The sequence below is a fragment of the Polyodon spathula genome, chromosome 21, assembly GCF_017654505.1.
Source record: "Polyodon spathula isolate WHYD16114869_AA chromosome 21, ASM1765450v1, whole genome shotgun sequence".
NCBI lineage: Eukaryota > Metazoa > Chordata > Actinopteri > Acipenseriformes > Polyodontidae > Polyodon > Polyodon spathula.
The window spans coordinates 21,887,130-21,907,496 of NC_054554.1; the positions used below are offsets into that span (position 1 = coordinate 21,887,130).

Here is a 20,367-nt window from a genome sequence, read left to right on the forward strand (position 1 = left end):
TGTCCGTCGTTTATATACCTTATTTTTTTCAAAAATAAATGTGTTATAATGGTGATAAGTTTCTTTTGATGCTCGGTATACACAGAAAGTCTACACCCCCTTGAACTTTTTTCACATTTTGTTGTGTCAGTGCCCCAGTGTTTCATGCATTAAAATGAGGATTTTTTTCCACTTATCTACACACCTTATTCCACACTGTTGAGGGGAAAAAAGTTTTTATTGAGAAAAATTATATATTAAAAATACAAAACTGAAAGATCATAATTGGATAAGTCTTCCCCCCCCCCAAGTTAATACTTGGTGGAAGCACCTTTGGGAGCAATTACAGCTGTGAGTCTGTTGGGATAGGTCTCTACCAACTTTGCACACCTAGATTTAGCAATATTTGATCATTCTTCTTTACAAAACTGTTCAAGCTTTGTCAAGTTCCTTGGGGAGCGTTGATGGACAGCAAGTAATTGACACAACTTTTGACTGGATTTAGGTCGGGGCTCTAACTGAGCCATTCAAGGACGTTTACCTTTTTGTTCCTTAGTTACTCAAGTGTAGCTTTGGGTCGTTGTCATGCTGAAAGGTAAACTTCCATCCCAGTTTCAGCTTTCTTGCAGAGGGCAGCAGGTTTGGGTTTTCCTCAAAGACTTCTCTGTACTTTGCTCCATTCATTTTCCCTTCTATCCTGACAAGTGCCCCAATCCCTGCCGATGAGAAACATTCCCATAACGTGATGCTGCCATCACCATGCTTCACAGTAGGGATGGTGTTCTTTGGGTGATGCGCTGTGTTGGGTTTGCTCCAAACGCTTTGCATTTATGCCAAAAAGTTCCATTTTAGTTTCGTCAGACCACAAAACCCTTTGCCACATGGCTACAGAATCTCCTGAGTGTTTTTTTGCGTACTTCAAACAGGATTCAAGGTGGACTTTCTTGAGTAATTGCTTCCTTCTTGCCACACTACCATACAGGCCAGATTTGTGGAGCGCTTGAGATATTGTTGTCACCAGTCTTGGCCTTAAAAGCCTGTAGCTCTTGCAAAGTTACCATTGGCATCTTGGTAGCCTGATCAGTCTCCTTCTTGCTCGGTCATCCAGTTTGGAGGGACGGCCTAATCTAGGCAGGGTCTTGGTGGTTTCATACACCTTCCACTTTTTAATAATTGTCTTGACCGTGCTCCAAGGGCTATTCAAGGCTGCTATTTTTTTATACCCATCCCCTGATCTGTGCCTTTCAATAGCTTTGTCCTGGAGTTCTTTTGAAAGCGCCTTGGTGCTCATGGTTGAGTCTTTGCTTTGAAATGCACTACCCAGCAGAGGGAACCTACAGGAACTGCTGAATTTATCCTGAAATCATGTGAATCACTACAATTTAACACAGGTGAAGGCCATTTAACTTGGTGTGGGATTATGAAGGCGATTGGTTACACCTGGGCTAATTTAGGATTGCTAGGATTTGTTCACTTGGAAGTTATGGGGTAGGATGTGTAGATAAATGAAAAAAAAAACTTTTAATGCATTTTAATTCCAGGCTATAAGACAACAAAAGGTGAACATTTTGAAAGGGGGTGTAGACTCTATAGGCACTGTATATACAGTAGTGTCGATTATCCGATCTTTGGTCAACCGTACTGTCTGATTAACTGAGCGCACCTGTAGTCACGTGATGAATTGCATGTGGTGTATTACGCACACAGCTTGTGTTGCTAAAATGGCTACAAGATTTAGATGCCAAAAAAAGGACCAGCAGATTGAGACAAATGAAAGTTACAGAATTATTCAGACCACCAAAACCTTGGATGGAGCATGCACTGTGTGCTTTAAATTGCTGCAGTTAAGCAAATTAAAACAGTCACATCTTTCTTGATTTTTCTTCTATTTTGTCAGTAAGGGCTTTGGCCAGATCATAAGCAGTGATCGACGATGCGAAAGTGTAAAAAGATCCGAAACATTATGGAAATGGAATTTCCACGATGCGACAACGGTTGCCACCATTTTACGAAAGAGAACTACGTGCACATGAAGAACGGTGACAACATTCTGGTATGTGGCTTGCATATCCTTCGAATGCAGTGTTTTGCTTTTGCTGTGCACTCTTTAGTAAACGTGACAGCAGTATTTCGAAGGAGGGCTTCAAGGCCTGGCAGCGCCTTTCACGGACTCTAAAAAAACATGAACATTCAAAGCAACACACACACCATGGGAACATGGCACAATCTACAGGTAGGAATGAGCACTAGTACTATTACTGATCAGCCAGAATGGAATTCATTTGGAATAGAAGTACTGGAAATCTGTTCTGACTAGCCACTGTTTGTTACTTGGCAGAGTAAACTTTTCGTGGACCAATGAATCTGCACGATCCACAAAACTGAAACTTTCTTGGTCATTGTATTTTGATGATTGGAAACCCTAAATACATCAAATGAATGCATAACAACATATTGCAAGTGATGATATTTAGATTTTGTAGTGTGTTTTATAAGCACAAAAGCAAGGATGCTGTTATGTTATATATGTAATCATTACACAAATCATGAGTGCAATCAGTTTACCTGTGTTTGCCAGTTATTGGATAGTGTGGAGTATTTATCATGCTTATTATTGCTATGAGTCAAAGTGGGGGAGAGGCAAAGATTTGTGACAGGCACATATGTTTTAAAGTGAATTGAAAACTGCAATAAACAAGCTTCCTTCATTTGAAGTTTAAAATCATTTGTATGTTCATTTACTCAAAATAACCAGTACCTGTTCGATTTTCCATACAAATCAATTATGCAAACTAGTATCGGTACCAATTAGTTCAGATAATTGACTGTACTGTATGTATGTGTATTTGTAAAAAAAGTTAAACTTAAATACAGTACAAAAATATATAGAAAAAAATATTTAAGTTGTAATAAATTTGGTTGCTGGTCATACTTGCATCTGTACGAAATAATCCTCAAAAAACATACATCATGACAAATGACAATATACCTTCATTGCATTGTCTCTTAACAGTGGAAAAGGCACTGCAGTTTGTAGCAAATGGTTTTAGGCCAGTCCAGCATCTTTGGCCATACCGTAGAAAATTCCTTTCTTTGCTATAAGGTTTGTCGGTGTGTCAAATTCAGCTATTTCCCCCTTGTCCAAAACGAGAACCCTGTTGGTAATAAGAAAGAAAAAGATGAATTCACTCACTAGTGATTTAAAAGAACAGCCTTTGTAATCTGCTCCACAGGCTGTGCACATATTCCAGTACACTGCACAGGTTGGTTATGATCAGTTTGGTTTATCAACTCTTGGCTGTTTTTGACATCGAATTGGTATTCGGGAAAACTAAAATGAAAGTTTAAACCTGTAAAACTTGACTGTATAGTGCAACCTTGGGAACGGTATATACCTCAATTATACACATCTTGCTATTTTTTACACCACTGTGACAAATAAGCTGAATGAAGTGTTACTGTATCACGTATACTAATGTATTCTACAATTAGACAATGTAGAAAGAATACTATAATGCATTGAGATGTCAAGCTTTTACATTTATTTTCCTGGTGCCCCCAGTGCTCACCACTGTCAACTGAAAGTGACAAATCACATTTGGGGACATCTGCAGCTCATGTTTTTGTTTCGTTTTTTGTTTCTTTTTAAATTGAAATTATTTAATAAACATGTCTGCTACTGATTAAACAACAGAGGCCACATTTTTTCCTCTGACCAGTGGCCGCCTTGGTTTGAATAGCCCTTACACATTGTGTTTAAAGCAGGTCCACACCATACACATCCCACTGCTGCAAATGCTGCAAATTTACTATGACCTACGTCTTCAACATATACAGAATGACATACATTGTCAATGCATAGTGAACAGCCGTCAAATGCCATATTTCATATTTGGGTGGTATGACGAGTTAATATTGACCATATTGTACTGTCAATATGCAGTTACACATATATCTGAATATACAGACCTCTTAACTGGTGCTTTGTTTAAAATTATAAACCACATATCACCCCATCACAGAAATATTTACCAAAATTGCAGTACCTCTTATCCTGTATAAAAATGTCATCCAGTGCATAGAACACCATATCTAATATAATTCAAATGTTAACCCCCCCACCCCACCCCCTTAAAAAAAAAAAAAAACATGCTTGGTACTTGTAAAATGGAGCATCCTATTAACTTCATTAAACACTTAAAAACATGTTTTGCTAGCTTCACTTCAGTTTTTAATAAATACTATAGTATCACCAATGCATGCTAGTGGCGGTTTTTGTAAATGTAACGTTTTACAAAAATAAAAATAACTTCCATTTTAAACCTATTCCTGGTTATAATCTTCACTAGTAGACTAGAATACATTGTGCTGAAGGGTGTCTCCTTTGCACAGGTTAAGCAGAACTGCTTTGTGGTCCACTCACCCAAACTTTGTAAAATTACATTTATTATACAATAAAAGACATCTTACACAAAACCTTATAGTAACGTTTTAACTGAGATACCACTGCAGTAGTTATGTGTTATCAGGGACATGACTCTGACCTTATGTTTTTCTTTGTATATTTCCCCATGGTAGTTTGTTTAGCAAACAAAAGGTTAGATTGGTGTTAGTTCTGGGATCCCACACTTTCTTAAATACATAAACCCATGGTAACTGGTTTCACAAAATCTGATTAGCACTAATCTTGGATGAAATCATCCAAAAGTGCACATTGATTAAAGTTATAATGTCCAAGAATTTCCCCTGTACTTACTTTGTGTAGTCCAATATAGTATTAAGCCTGTGTGCTATAGTGAAGACTGTACAGTCTTCAAACTGGGTTCTGATGGTAGACTGGATCAGATCATCTGTCTCCAGATCTATAGCAGCAGTAGCTTCATCCAGGACCAGAATTCGAGTTTTTCTCAGCAGGGCTCTTGCAAGACATACAAGTTGTCTCTGGCCAACACTGAAGCCAAAAGACATTAGAATTTTAACTTACACCTAAGCACGTCCATCACAGCAAAATATCAGCATGCACTTAACATCTTAATTATTAAATAGGTATACAACTATATTAACATTCTTCCTGAACAGAGCCTTGAAAGTGAGAGTGTGGCCCAAATATCTTAAAAATCATGCAAAACATAAAGCAAAGGCTATTAGAGGTTTAACAGTATATTCTTTTGTTGTAATTTTTGTCAGATGTGACTGGTCTGGGTCCAGGAAGGGGGATTAGCTTATTTGGAGCTTTCTCCCCTTTGTCACAAAGCGAAACGTATGCTCCAGAATGTGTTGGCGATGTGTGCCATTGGTAGTACTGTTGGATGAGATTTTGTACCACCATAATTGGGTATACAGGACAAATGTAAGTTGTGCAATGGCTGTCATGTAAAGTTAGCATCCTCTCCCCCTTCAAGCTAATTCATCAAAACTATTTTTTCTAATTTTGCTGTACCTCAGATTTTCTCCTCCTTCGGAGCATTCGTGGTTTATCCCAGCAGGTTGACTGCTGACAAACTTATTCAAGTGAGAAAGCTCAAGCACTTTCCAGATGTCTTCATCTGCATATTTCTCAAAGGGATCAAGGTTCATGCGCAGGGTTCCAGAAAACAGCACAGGGTCCTACATTTCACAAAGAACGCTTTATAATTAATATTATACCATATTAAACCATATTAGAACTTTGACAGGAAGCTATAACAGGGTCACACTATTAAACCAATAACGTCATAACGCCAAATGCAAGTGGTTTCTTTAAATGCCTTTGTATAAGCAAATATGGATAGTTAATTGGTCATAAGCCCAGCTACACTTGTGTGGAATTTGCCCAATGAATCAACTGAAGATAACAGAAGTCCAGTGCCCTTTTTTTGTCATAGATTTATGAATTTATATGACCTCTTTCAGTGGACTATAATGATTATTTCAGATAGAGGTAAATTAAATAAAGAACTTTGTCACTACTGTACTACTACTATTAATGACATTAGTGCGGTGTGTTCCTCTGTAATAATGAAACTCCCTGTTTCAAATCATACTCTCATCCTCCTGTCTCTTACTTTATTGATTCAGGACTTGCATTATTACCGTGTAACACGCCACAGCAATGCCATTCTCTCTTACAGGAGTACAAGGATGCAAATTGGTCACACAGGTCAAAGGGATGGTCCTCTCACTGTTTAGATCCCTCATTGCTGTTGCACCGATCCAGCACAAATTTCAGTTAGATATTAGGTTGTTGGATACAGTGGCTTACCTGAGGAATGATGGTAAGCTTGGATCTCAGGTCATGGAGACCGATCTCTGAAATCTTTACCCCATCTATAGTGATCTCTCCTGCTGCAGCTTCCAGGATCCTGAAGAGGCACAGAGTCATGGACGACTTGCCAGCTCCGGTCCTCCCCACGATGCCAATCTACACAATTTAAACGAGAGCATACTACCAGTTAGTAACTCGGGAGCCATACCAGTGTTTAATCAAAGTTCAAATTGGGCGTTTAGTTATGTATTATAACTAGGGCTTCTGGTTTTTGGTTTTAACCGACAAACCCCCCTCGATACAAAAAAAATCGGTGGATAGCCAATAAACACCGGAAAAACTGTGGAAATGGTTAATCAACTCACATTGACTTTACCCTTTTTCCATTAAAAAATAAAACCTACTACAAAAATAATAACAAATACATTTACCAGTTCTGCTGGGCAATGTCCCACCTTCCTGACTTGTATCTATCATTGATTTGTTCTGAATACTTTAAACCCACCCCAACTACTGAGTGACAGCACATTCCTAAATTTCTATTGAAGACTCTGCTTACAAGATTTAAAATGAGATTACAATTAGGATTGGAGGCTTGTTAGCAAGATTTAAAGCTGTATTACAGTTAAGATATGGAGGATTTAAAACAGAATTGTGGCAAAATATACAAAACTGCCCACACACAAAAACCCCTGAAGAATGTGCCCATGACCATAGGGATTTCATTGTAGAAGACAGCAAAGGAAAGAAGGTACAACTTAAGTGCAAGTACTGTCAATTTACTACTATACATATTTTGACAGAAGAAAAAAAAACACTCAAGCATTTTGGAAAGTAAACAAAAACACAAATTTCATACAGTATATCAAAAACAAAAGCCCCCAAAAAACGATTTACATAAAACTCAAAAATAGCTAAAAATAAGAACCGGAAAATAAAATTAATAAAACCTGAAAAACAGAAAAGCTTTATGGGACATTGGTAAACTTTATTGGACATTATACCTTTATGAATGTGACGAGGAGTAGCACCAAAAAGTCAACTAGAAAAGTGGCAGTCGACCTCTGGTAGTCGACTCATCACACGACACATTTTGAAAACATGCCTCCAGCTTTGAGCCTAGTGCAATTTGATTTCATACCAAGAGACATCATGCAGCAGTCTTGCTGTGCTGCGCCCCTTGTCTGCTAGTCTCTGCTGCCTCCAAATCCTTCACAGCAGGGTTTTGCAGCAGCTAGGAAAGCTCAGACTATAAACTATGCACTATGTATTTGGTAGTTGTAATTTTAAAAAGGCCTTCAGACCACTTGGATAGATGGTCTAATGAGGGTGTTCAGGCAGAGAGAATGGGGTCAAGGCCAGGAGCCTTGACCATGCAATTCTTGTGACGGGGGAACCTTATGTAACTGGTTTATTCTTGAAAGGGATGCCTGTGTTACTTCAGGTTTTCGCCATATGGTTTCCACGGTTTTCCACGGGTGAAAGGGGGAAACCCGAGTATATGTTAAGAAATGTACTGCCCAGTTGATTTATGACTAGGCTTGCTACTAATTGATTTTAATTTTTTTGCCAAATCGGTGACTAATATTGACATTTATTTAATTAAAAAAAAAGTTTCAAATAAACCACAGAAAACGCAGCATATAAAGGTTTTTTACTCAGAATTTAATAGCATACATTTACTAGTAAAAATATGCATAGAACTAACTTCCACTTATTATTTGGATTCAGAGCTTCCCCCTGCTCCTGCTATAGAGGCAGAATCGCCAGCCACCTGCTTCGCCGTCCGTAGCTTCAGCACAGCTGGACTCAGATAACATGTTTCCACGACTAGTAGCATTGAGCAGAATCGCTTCAAAACACAGAGCACCCATTAAATCATGAGGGAAACCAGCACTGGATTCTTGCTTATTTCCTGCATTTTCACCAAGCAAGCTTCCATTGTACTTTTTAAAGACAGTTTCTGAGCACTATCCTTCATATTTTAATATTCTGATTGCATGTGCTCAACCATTTTGTTTGCCTTCGCGGTGACTTCTGCTTTGCAGTTACATACCAGTTTACATACCAGGATATTTTCTTCATCTCCTGTCCCACGTTTCTTTACAGTTTTCACTTCAGTCAGGGGTATTCTGCACAATACTCATAGCAAAAGCTTACCTACACCTTACCCGCTAATTTCAAAGTCAGCGCATTGAATGACGGACACTGTGATTGGCAAATGAAAGTGCAGTCGGTGACAGTCTAATGAATGACAGGTATTTAAATGAATGAGAGCACTCTAATGCTGTTTCAGGTAATGAGATCTGTCAGAACAGGGTGAAATGACAGTGAAACCACAGTACTAACAGCCCACTGGGTTGACTGACAGCTATGCCTAGCCACTCGGAGCGGAACAGAGACGGGACAGAAAACTGCACAAACTAGAGATGATTTCTAAATGATTATTTTTGGGAAGAAAATTAAAAATTGCGAGTGGTTTTTACCGACGTGTATCCTATATAAATCTATTTCAATCATTTCTATTTAATATCAAAAAGTAGCAAGCCTATTTATGACCCATGATGTACTAACGTAATGCATTTCATGTTCTGTAACATTTAAAAGGTTTAACAGTCGATGTATGGTCCAATGCCTTACCTTCTCTCCTCCTTTCACCTGCAGAGTCAGGTTCTTCAGTACCAGATCCAGTCCCTCCCTGTACCTCACACTGTAATCATTGAACTCCACCTTCCCTTGGGTGGGCCAGTCCTCTGGAGGCCTTTTGTCTGGTACTATCCAGGGTGCCTGTTCAAACATTGCTGTCCAGGTTAGGATACTAATCACCAACTTGCAAGTGACTGTAACAAACAAAATGATCGCATAAATCTTACCTACAGAGATCTTAATGTGGAGTTTTGAAAGAAAAACACATTGAAGAAAAACCGGTATACCTGACTGCTACAGAAAGTTCTCAGTTTCTATGAAACTGAGGAAATCTGTTACACTTCATAGGTAATTTCACCTCAGCGGTGTCTTCTGGGTCTACACATGTTACTGGCTGAAAGCATATCAACCAATAGGGAAGCAGCGTGTTTGTTAATGACAGGACAGGGACATTTCGACTTTCAGGTTAAATGGCCTCAGAAAATAATCACTTTCTTTATCCTTGTGTTTTACCAGGTAACATTTGTGGATTTATTTTTTTTTTTTAGCTACAATCAACCTAACCTAACACTGGTATTGTCAAATTGTTGCAAAATATGTTTGTGCAAAAAAAAGATAATGTTTATACAAAACATTTCTTCTCAATGGTTAACCAAATACCAAAGTTAATGTACTTAATAACAAAGGGTGTTACTGTTAAATAAACATTTCCACTACAGGCTAATTGAAGGCAAATGTAGATGTTTAAATTCCTTCTGTAAAAGGGTTTCTCTCATTTTCTTACCTCAGTCTCAGTTTCAGAATACTCCTTCACTCTTTCCACTGCCACAATGTTGCTCTCCAGGTCAGAGGTCATCCGGACCATCCAGTTCAAAGACATTGTGACCTAGGGTATGTAAACCAAACATATTTCTCCACAAACATCCAGACCTGCATTCAACCTTAGTTTATGGCAATGTCATTTATAGGTGTTTGACGGCATGACAACTACTTGTTATTGTTTATATTCAAATCCATGATTTATTCTTACATGGTGTAATGGTGTTCTATATATATATATATATATATATATATATATATATATATATATATATATATATATATATATATATATATATATATATATACACTGTATATGTGTGTATATAATGAAGTAAATCAAAATTTGTTCTTTTTGTATCACATTTTTTTGTATCACATCTTCTTTTTGTCTATCATCTTTTTGAAATTCTTTCAGCTTAAATGTTTGGTATTTTATGAATAGCATCGTTTTGTGAATTGAGTTTGTTTTAAATGATATTCAGTGCTTAGCAAAAGAATACAACTGCACTGTATTTTCATTTGACACAATCTGTCATTATGAAAAAAGATATGGTCACTAACTTTTCATAAAAAATAATAAAAATAATTCACAGAAATGTAGCACCATGAATGGAATGAAAGCATCATGTTATGAATTTGCAAACAAAGGTTAACAAAAGCTGAGCTTTTGAATTAAACCTAGCTGCTGCAATTGAACAAAAACAGGAAAACGTGGCACTCGAAAGAACAACATGCTATTTACCTGCAATGCGTAAGATACAGAGAGTCCAACTAGGCCTGGGGTCAGCTTGCTCCTCCCAATCACTGAGAACAGGGCAGCAAACAGGACAATGCAGTTTCCAATGAATTCAATTCGAATGCCAAGCCACCTGCAACGACCATGAGCAATAAACACATCACAGGACTGACGCTCTTTGAAGAGCGAATTAAGCTAGAATGTACATAAACTCAAATTTTGTTGGAATAGTTAGTAATCACGGCAAATAATGATCTAAATAGTAATAAAAGAGAATCATTCATAACACATGTAATAGAATTTGAAACAGGCAAGACATGAAATATTCAGGAAATAGCAAAAAGATCTTACCTGTTGGAAACAATATTAGGGTAGTAACTTTTCTGGTTTTCATCCACTTTCTTGTCACTTATGAGAACGAAAGCATCTTGTCGTCCGTACGCACGGATCACACTGGTGCCCGTGATTGTTTCTGAAAAGTGGGAGTATATAGGAGATCTGCTGACAGACTCCAGGCGCTTAAGCTGACGAGATGTTGCCACATAAAACCGCTGTAGTGGACAAACCAAAAGTCAATTAAAACAGCTGAAAATTCAACATGAAAAATACATGTAATGGGCTGATTCATTAAGCATCTACTTCCCTGTTAAAACTGGTAATGTTACATAAGTAGGAAGTTATTAAGGTTTATATAGAAGCAATTTTATTCAACATGTTGGTTTATTTATTTAAAGGGGTTTTTTTAACATTAAAAGACCAGGTATTGTAGCTTCAAATTTCATACCGTGATCCACAATGTGTCAAACATTGCAACTGCAATCATACAAATGTAAGGGATTGTAAATAAATAAATAAATAAATAAATGAATGTTTAATTTGTTATTTAAGAAGAACATTGAGGAAAACTGGAATGATAGCTTACTGAATCTCACCCAACATTGTTTTTTTGTTTTTCTTACAAGAAACGATCTAACTATTTAAAATACTAAATCACAACAGTTGAATACATGTACTTATAATGACATGACAAGGACACTGTTTACAAAGGGGTCATTTCAATGAGGTAAAGGGTTGATGGCTTTTTACAGGCTTGTTAGTCTGAGTTTTAGCATCTGTAGTTTTGCAAAACACTGCTAAGACCCACACTAACTTTAACACATTTCAGCCAGGGTTAAACATATATATACCATAGTTTTAGTTTTAGTTTTAGTGCAAAGCAGCCATGCAAAGAATAAGGCAATGCAAACAGACATAATCAAAGCAACTCCAGACAAACTCAGCAGCATTAGGAATTTCGAGATGAGGAAATCAGTAACAGGCACCCTGGAATTAATTTGAATTGCACCTCTGCAAGGAGTACTAAATTCCATTATTAGTAATTTGATTTTAATCAGATGGACTGTTACCTAGATCCATAAAAACTATAAAGTAGTGAAAAGGTAAATATTACAAACAACCCAGTTTTTTTTTTTTTTTTTTTTTTTTTTTTTTAACATAAAACATGTATTTAATTTTGGTGCGGCCTTAAACTTAAACCCCTATGGCCTGACATTACTGCCAACTGTGACAGTTAAGGGCTCCCCAAACTGCGTCCCAGGCCCCTGTACCCCATGCACCCCGTAAACAGGCAGTTATTGTTCAAATGTCAAATAAAACATTTGGTTATGATGTTTAAACCTCCCCAACCTATCTCAAGCCGCAAAGGATCTGTACTCAGTTATAAGACTGAACATGGAGGACAGTATGTTACCATAAATAGGGCTGGTAAAACAATAGCAAAAAGGATTGTTTTCAGAGTTGGTTAAGCAAACACAGAAAACTGGCTTTAGGCTCATTTAGTTTGTGGTGGTATTTTAGAATGAAATGAAGCCCATACACATAAATTACCTTAGTGTAACTCAAAAGTCATTCAAGAATGGCTGATCATGGGGAAACTGCTTCTATTTTGGAACCCACAGATTACTGAGACAAACAATCTTTCTTCAAATGTGACAAAGTCTGGTTCAAATTAGCCAGAAGAAGTATTTTTAGCAAAGACGCAATATCAATGAATTCCCAAAAATCTACCACAAGCAAACGAACCTGGCTTATACCAAATAAAAGCTTTTATAGTTACTTATTTTTATATCAGAATGTATCACAAATGAATATGGAAGGATCCAATCACAATGTATTTGCTTTATATACCACAGCTGTGTAAATAGCAGAGACAGCCCTGCCAGTTAGCTTGCTGGGGGGGGTCTGTTTAATCTTCTCTCAGCAGACAGGCAGCGTGACCCGACGTGCTGTGCACCGGGGTGCCACTTGAACAAGAAAGCCCCACTGTACAGCTATGGCCAAAAGCAGTGCAGCATCCTACTGAATTAACTCATTCTGCTTCATAAAGTTGAACGAAACCTGCTGAATAATATTACGTTAACATACTGAATTACATAACGCTTTGTAGTTTTCCTTATACTTAACGAAAAACTGACAAATTATGGCTTCTGGTAGAATTTTTGCAATGTCACCTTGTAGTTTGTATGATTACATGATGTTCTATAAAGAATCTAAATTATGTTCATATATATATATATATATATATATATATATATATATATATATATATATATATATATATATATATGGCTAATCCTAAATTTTTGGCTATAGCTGTAATTACATACAGTACACATATACACTGCAGGATGCCATGTTATGCTGCCATCTTTTATATATGAGAATATTTAAATAACAACAATTTACCTACATGTAACGCGGGTGGTATCAGCTGCATGTCTGATAAACATGACTGATATTAACCAGAGTGTGTTAATAACTAAAGTGATATTAGACTCCCTTTATCTACAGGCCATTTCAATAAAAGCGGATGGTGACTTTAACAGAGTTTGACTGTATTTTACTTTATAAAGCCTGCGCTGGGCAGACTGTTCTAGTTTATGCCTGTGTAACATGGAATATCTGGTCAATATAGGCTACTGGAAATGTAACAGAGATGCCTTCCTGTGCTTGGGTGATGAAAGATGCCTTATGTTCCCTAACTGAGCTCTGCAGGTTAACCAGATATTACATTACTTCTAGATTGGTGATCCTCAAATTTTTTTGGCCTCTATGTATAGCTGCGCATTTCTTATAAGGTTAAAGGTATTGTATTTTTTCACTACTAATTCCAAAAAGATTGTGAGCCCAGAGTAGCAGATTTAGTATTTCAGTTTTCTAAATTGTGCACCACGGACACAAATTGATGAGTAGTGGTATTTTACATTTAATGAGGAAAAAATGTAAATGTGAGTGAACAGGGTGACAGACAGTTGTTTTACATGGTTCATATCTGTAACTAAAAGGTTGTGAGCCATGCTCAGTTATTGCAGCCATTTCTGTTCATTAAACAATATGCTCATGGTATAAGCAGCACACGTCACCAATGACATAAAATAGTACAACGTTCGTTTTTTACTGTTCTATGTAACATACAATTCCCCACATATACACCATCTACTGCCGAACAGGACTGCTGATCTTTTTTACTACCTGACATCATTTTACTTTTCAAATTCCGATTTTTCCAAACTACTTACAAAACATTTGGTATAATACCAAATATGTCTAAACTGAACTGGTAAAATAAAAACACTAAAAAGGTCTTTCTGTAATTACAATGTAATAAAAAAAACATTTGTAGACATATTTTGTATTTGAAAACCTAATACAAATAAGTAAAACGGAAAGTATTTCAGTCTTTAGCACACATGGCGCATTTTACTATCTTATTTGTATTTTGTTTTGTTTTCTTCATTTGAGGAATTTGTCTGCAGCAACAAAACATCCAAACATATTATAGCGTGTAGGAGTGACTAAAAAGACAATTACCTTGTCAGTTTATCGTGTTAAAATGATATCAATAATCACAATTTCTTTTTAAAATCATATTTTAACTAGTATTTGCTACCTATAGTTAGCTGTTCTGTTTCCGTTCTCTCCCACAGTAGTGTGGAGACAGTTTAAGTCATTTTCCAAAACAGCTCAATTACCACAGATAATATGAATGTCGGACGAATGATTAAGGTGTACAAGTGGATGATATCGAGGGTCTCCAAGCACACATCATGTTCCTGTAATTATAGTTATTACATTAGTGTTTTGGTCTCGCTATTTATTAAAGCCCTGGATTTTAACAAACTGCTGTCTCGCTGAGAGACCCATTGTGACACTTGTTAATCCAATCTGTATTGTTTTATCACAGAATAACAGGACTTGGAATCCTAATTAAAGTGAATTGCAGAATAGCATATATAACTGACCAGTTATTGACCAACTGTACCTAGCTGCAGTTAGGCTAATTACTAACATGTGCAAAATTGTTTGGTTATTATCATAACCATGGTTCCCTGAAATACAAATTTAACCATTACTAAATGGGTGTTTACCTGTAAAGATCCCAAACCTGAATAGAATACCAAATCTGCGTGTGAGCGTCCGTGACACAGCCATGCTCGCCAACGAGAGCACAAGAGGCCTGTGGATACAGGTACCACCACCATTTTTCCTTCAAACATGCTGCAATCATAGACGCAGCGACCTTGAATGTTATTGCTTACATTTCTATTTCAGGGAACCATGATTATGATAATAACCCAACGTTCCCTATCAAGTACAAAACAGGTGAGTGTAACAAAGCCGTCGCAAGGCAACCATGTCCTTGGTGGAATGGTCAGTGAACTTTTCTGGAGGGGACAAGCTGGCTCGGTCACTGGCAGTCCTGACTGTTTGTTTTCCATTTTGATAGCCTCCGATTAGACAGGGCTTTCCTGTGGGACCTAGCCCCATAACAGACAAAAAACTGTTTGGACTGCCTCCAACTTTGTGTCCTGTCCACATAATAAGCTAGTGCCCACACAGGGCAGAGCATATGGAACCATCGCTCCCTGTCAGACTGGAAAGGAGGTGGACGGAACGCCTCCAATTCCACACTGGTTGATGTTGAATGCCGAGATAGTTTTAAGTAAAAAAGCATGATTGGTACAAAGTGTAACCTTTGTCCTGGCTTCTGAAAAAATTAAGCAGGCTTTTGCAATAGCGGAGGTGACTGCAAGCAAGAAAGCTGCTTTAAGTGACAAAAAATATCAGCTCAGCTGAATGTGAAAGCTCAAATGGAGGCTTCATAAGTGCCTCAAGCACTACGTTAAGCCTCCAGCGAGGAACAATATCCTTCGCCAAGGTTCTTTAAAAAATTGGCCTCCCAGGAAGTGAGCTCTTGGGGAGACAGGAAGGTCAGATTGCCATAAGGTCCCCTGCGCCTGACTGAGCAGACTGCAGCAATTGGGCAGGCTCCACGGCTGGTGGCTCAGGAGCTGCATCAGAGCTGAAAAACAAAGTCTCCTGGGCCAGTAGGGGGCTACTAATAGCACCCTCGCCTGGTCCTGCCTGATTTTTTCTAGTCACAGTGGGTCCCTGTCTCCTATTATGGAGAACCAGCTGCCCTGGTGGTTTGTATAAGCCACCACAGTAGGGTTGTCTGTCCAGACAAGCACGTGTCTCCCCTGTACCATCTGTAAAAAATTCTGCAGGGCCAGATAAACTGCCTAAAGATTTATGTGGCGACCCTGCTACAGGGAGGTCCACAGCCCCCGTGCACCCATGCCATTCCACACAGCGCCCCAGTTGTGGCTTGACATGTCCATGGTGATGACCACTATTATGCCTAGACGTAGATGGGCAGGCTGTGTCTACCAAGAGAGCACCTTTAGACAGTGGTGAGACACTATCACTAAGCAGCCTGGGTTCAACACGAGCTGAAAAACCCTGTTGTTGAACCAGGCCTGGGCAGGGCATACCTGCAGGAGACCCAAAGGAAGGATCTGGCAGCTGCTGCCATCAAGCCCAGAAGTCTCTGGAATGTCACTATGTGCTGTATTGAGCTAAAAGAGCTTTATATAGGCGGCTATTGTTTGCACTCTGGTGTCTGATAGAGTGGACAGCATGGACCTGGAGTCCAACTGTACTCCTAGATAGGAGTCTATCTGCATAGGTGTGACCTGGTTCTTTGAACGATTCACCGTCAGGCCCAACTGATAAAAGTAGTCAGTGACGAATTCTGTGTGGGCCTCTGCCTGTGCTGGAGACTGGGTACAAATTAGCTAGTCGTCCAGGTTACCGAGCACTGATGCCATACACTTTGAAAAGACACAGGGAGCGAGAGAGGCCAAATGGCAGTATACAGAACTCATATGCTGTTCCGTGGAAAGTGAACCACAGATACATCCTGTGCCCTGGTTTTATGGGGATATGAAAGTTCAGCGTAGTGAACCAGTCGCCTGGCCTGATGGACTGCAACAGATGTCGCACGGTAAACATGTTGAACCTCTGTCGACTCAGATACAGGTTGACCTGTCTGAGTTTGAGGATTGATCTGAGGCCACCATCCCACTTGAGTACCAGGAAGTACCTGGAGCACAACCCTTCCATCTGTGACTAAAGTTGTAGTCATGCCCCAATGGGGGGTGTCTGCTTGAAAAGATCTCCATGACGCCAATACTCCAGGTGGTTCCCTAAAAAGGAACCCTGGGCTTGTGGCAGCTTGTGGCTTAGCCTGAGGTCTTTGCCTCTGCAGCTGGCAACGGAACTTGTTAAAGCTGCCATGGTGCACGGCCGCGGGCCGGTTATGAAAATCCCCTCTGGATTTAGTAGCAGCAAAGCTGCGCTTGTCTCTGAGGCTGCTGGGGCCTTGGGCGCCGGTTTGCTGCTGGTTTGTGCACCTGGGGTGGTCGCTTGGGAAGCAGACGCACCAGTTCCTTTGTGGACTCCCGCGCACAGTGAGAGTAGCATCTCATCCACCGCAGGACCTAAGGTATACCCCAGTGTAATGGGGGAGTTTAACAGTGGTGCTTTATCCCCATCAGACACTCGTGCCTGGGAAAGCCAAATCTGTCTTCTTGCAGCTACCAAAGTAGCAACATTCCTGCCCATAGCCTGTCCGTTCAGTTTAGAGATACGGAGCAGGTTTTTATTCACCAAGCGCAGCTCCTCCAGCTGCTGTGGTGAGGGTCTATGAATCTCAGAGAGAGCCTTCAATAAACAGGTCTGGTAGGCTACCGGTACACTATTATAGTTACCCAGCCATGCGGTGAATGCACCGGCTGAGTAAGCCTGCTTCAGATTGTTTTCTGAGACACAACACTGTTTGTTAAATTGGTCCAGAGCACAAGTTTAGACATCTGCACCAGCAAGGCAACTGCAGCATCTACAGGAGGTGAGCCAACCCCAGTTTTTCTGTGTCATGTAGGCTGTATAATGACCCCACTGACTGGGAAACAGCCAGAGCTGTAGTAGGGTGATCCCATGACAATTGTACTTCAATCCAGGTACACTTGCAGGCTCATCATCAAAGATGGACTGTTTCCTTTTCCCATCTTCAGGCCAGGTCACTTGCAATTTTGCAGTGGCCCTCTTAATTAATGATAACAGTTCTGCTGACAGGGATACATTAACTGGTAATGGACTGTCAGAGTCTACCTCCTCCAAGGGGAACTTTGGGCCGCTAGGCGGCAACGGACAGTATATCTTTGTGGTGCCAGTCTGTACTTAAAGCCTTATGTTGTTCCAAGGGAACAGGAGGGGCAGGCAGAGCAGTGCATTAACGCAGCAGAGCAGTGCACTGACGCAACAAGCACTGTGCCCGATGGGAAACAGCTGCACAGTTTCTCCATTAGTTCGGAGTCAGACGATCTCTTAGGATGGTGATGCTCCCTCTTCCTCTTTTTAGGGAAAGGAGGAGGAGGCAGAGGAAGATGAAAAAGACTGTAAGGATGGATTCTTACGTTGGTTCTTGCCTCGGACAGTTTTCCTACTCTGCTTCGGCGCAGAACCATCTGTAAAGGACGCAGTCTTTTCTTTAGCAGGTGATGGGAGAGAGCCACTCTACATAATGTAACAGGATGAATGCAGTATACAGTACTGTAAAACTGCACAGTAAACTGAAACAGTAAAAACTGAACAGGCGCGGTGCTACGGTACCCTGGGTACCCTGCTCTAGTCAGGACTGGGGGCGAGCAGGGCTGCGTCACGAGCGCTCAAACGCAGATTTGGTATTCTATTCAGGTTCGGGATCTTTACAGGTAAACACCCATTCGGTAATGGCTACATTTCATACCTGATAGGGAACTATTAACACATTAAGATATTCATTTGGGGGTGGAAGACCACACTGTACATGGATATACAATTGTGAACCATGCTATATTTACAGATTCTGTCACAAGACACCGGAGCAATATTATATGGCAGTTATTTTTTGTGGACTCCAAACTCTAAAATCCTTACAAATTTGTTTCTGAGTATGGACACTAAAAAGACTGACCACATCACACAGGTATTAAAGAGAAAAAACAAAACACGTGGCATGCTATATCACTGAGTTAGCTGAGTAATTTACCTGGACCCACCAATAGAACACCATTAATGGCACTACCACTATGAGGAAGATGGGAGTGAGGGTTGAGCATATGAGCAGGACGGAGGCAGTGTACCAGAAAGTGCGCATCCAAATGTCAATATTTTCAGGGATGTGGGTATCAATTGTGTCGATGTCTTTGGCAAATCGGTTCAAAATTCTCCCAGAGGGCGTGGCTTCAAAAAAGCTCAGAGGGAATAGGAGGGTGCCCTGAAGCATTTGCTGGTGAATCATCTGGGACGCTTTCAGCATCAAGTAGGCCCGGCTTAGAAAACAGGTAATGAAGATAAGAAGACCTGTGTGGTATAGCACAACAAAAACAACTGTGATTCAACATGCACATATGGGGGGCAGGGGCGGGGAGTACACAGTTCTTTATTATCCGTGATGCATTTTGTCACCAGGTGGCACTGTGTGCTATGAAAAAATCTCATTGTTAACAGGTTTAGCAAACTGATAGGGTAAGCAAATAACAAGTTGCATAAGAGTTGAGCATTTTAAAATAATTCATGATAATTATATTTGAAACATACCCCCGTCAATGGTATTAACTACAGGTACCATGAGAAAGTAGGTTACCTCGACCTACACTCCCAGCTTATAATGGCTACATCAATAAGCAGTTCCTATGATACAGCTTATTGACAATCTGGCATCAGACAATAACGTGACAAACTAGGACATCATGACCACAATGCATTAAACAAAAGTTTCAACCCATCAAAAGCTGTTCTGAAGATCTTGCCTTCAACCAACCAAAAGAAAAGTAAGTGGGGCACCGTGATACAATGGGACTAAGTAGTAACAGGAGAAGGTGAAGCTCTGAATATGAAGTGAATGTAAACAAACTGCACTGCCAACAAACCAGGTAGATTTATGCTTTAGTGTAAAATTAAACATGGGACACTATCTGTAAAACTGTTTGAAAAAGAAGGCCAAGGGGCATTACCAGGTACAGTGACCTGTAAAGAAACGAACTGGATTAGCTAATCTGCTACTAAAACTACATAAGCACTATAGAAGCACACAAGAATACCAGGATCAAGTCAAAATACTCCCTGCTAATAGTGTGGATATAAATGACATAACATCAACGTATACACAAGACAGGTAATCCATTCGAATGTTGGGAAATATCCAGTCTTCTTCAACCTGTAACCAAATGTAATGCGTTGCACAATCTGCAGTTATGTTATTATGGAGAAAAACAAAGCTGATGGCCTCTTCAATATAAAGTACCCTACATTATTAGAAAAAATAAAAATACATGAAAAGTACGTCAACTAAAACAGAACAAAAACAATGTATTTTTTTGACTGTGATCTGAGATTCTGAGGTGTGAGATTCTCAGCCCCAGCACTGCCATCTAGTGGCCAGCACTGTACCTCAGAAATAGAGATACCAGAACCTTTGCCTGTAGGCAACAAATAAAAGGAGTTTAAAACAGCAACTTCCCTTACACAGGTAAATACATTGCTAATGCCCAATCAA

The 20,367-nt window shown here is 39.5% G+C and overlaps 1 protein-coding gene across 7 annotated transcripts in view; it reads right to left on the reverse strand.

Moving 5' to 3' along the window:
- Positions 1 to 1,795: 1,795 nt before the first annotated feature.
- Positions 1,796 to 20,367, reverse strand: part of LOC121296624 (ATP-binding cassette sub-family C member 3-like) — a 104,262-nt gene continuing 85,690 nt past the window's right edge. For 4 of the 7 annotated variants that reach the window (XM_041222365.1, XM_041222371.1, XM_041222369.1 and 1 more), the window contains 9 exons: positions 18,859 to 19,172; positions 10,779 to 10,978; positions 10,434 to 10,560; positions 9,654 to 9,755; positions 8,864 to 9,010; positions 6,221 to 6,379; positions 5,420 to 5,586; positions 4,736 to 4,930; positions 1,796 to 3,134 (listed from right to left, as the gene is read on the reverse strand). In XM_041222365.1, the coding sequence (XP_041078299.1) occupies positions 3,026 to 3,134; positions 4,736 to 4,930; positions 5,420 to 5,586; positions 6,221 to 6,379; positions 8,864 to 9,010; positions 9,654 to 9,755; positions 10,434 to 10,560; positions 10,779 to 10,978; positions 18,859 to 19,172 (1,520 nt within the window). In that variant the 3' untranslated portion in view covers positions 1,796 to 3,025. Of the gene's footprint in view, positions 3,135 to 4,735; positions 4,931 to 5,419; positions 5,587 to 6,220; positions 6,380 to 8,863; positions 9,064 to 9,653; positions 9,756 to 10,433; positions 10,561 to 10,778; positions 10,979 to 18,858; positions 19,173 to 20,367 lie in introns of those variants that run through there. The other 3 variants (XM_041222367.1, XM_041222372.1, XM_041222368.1) reach the window with 3 other exon arrangements.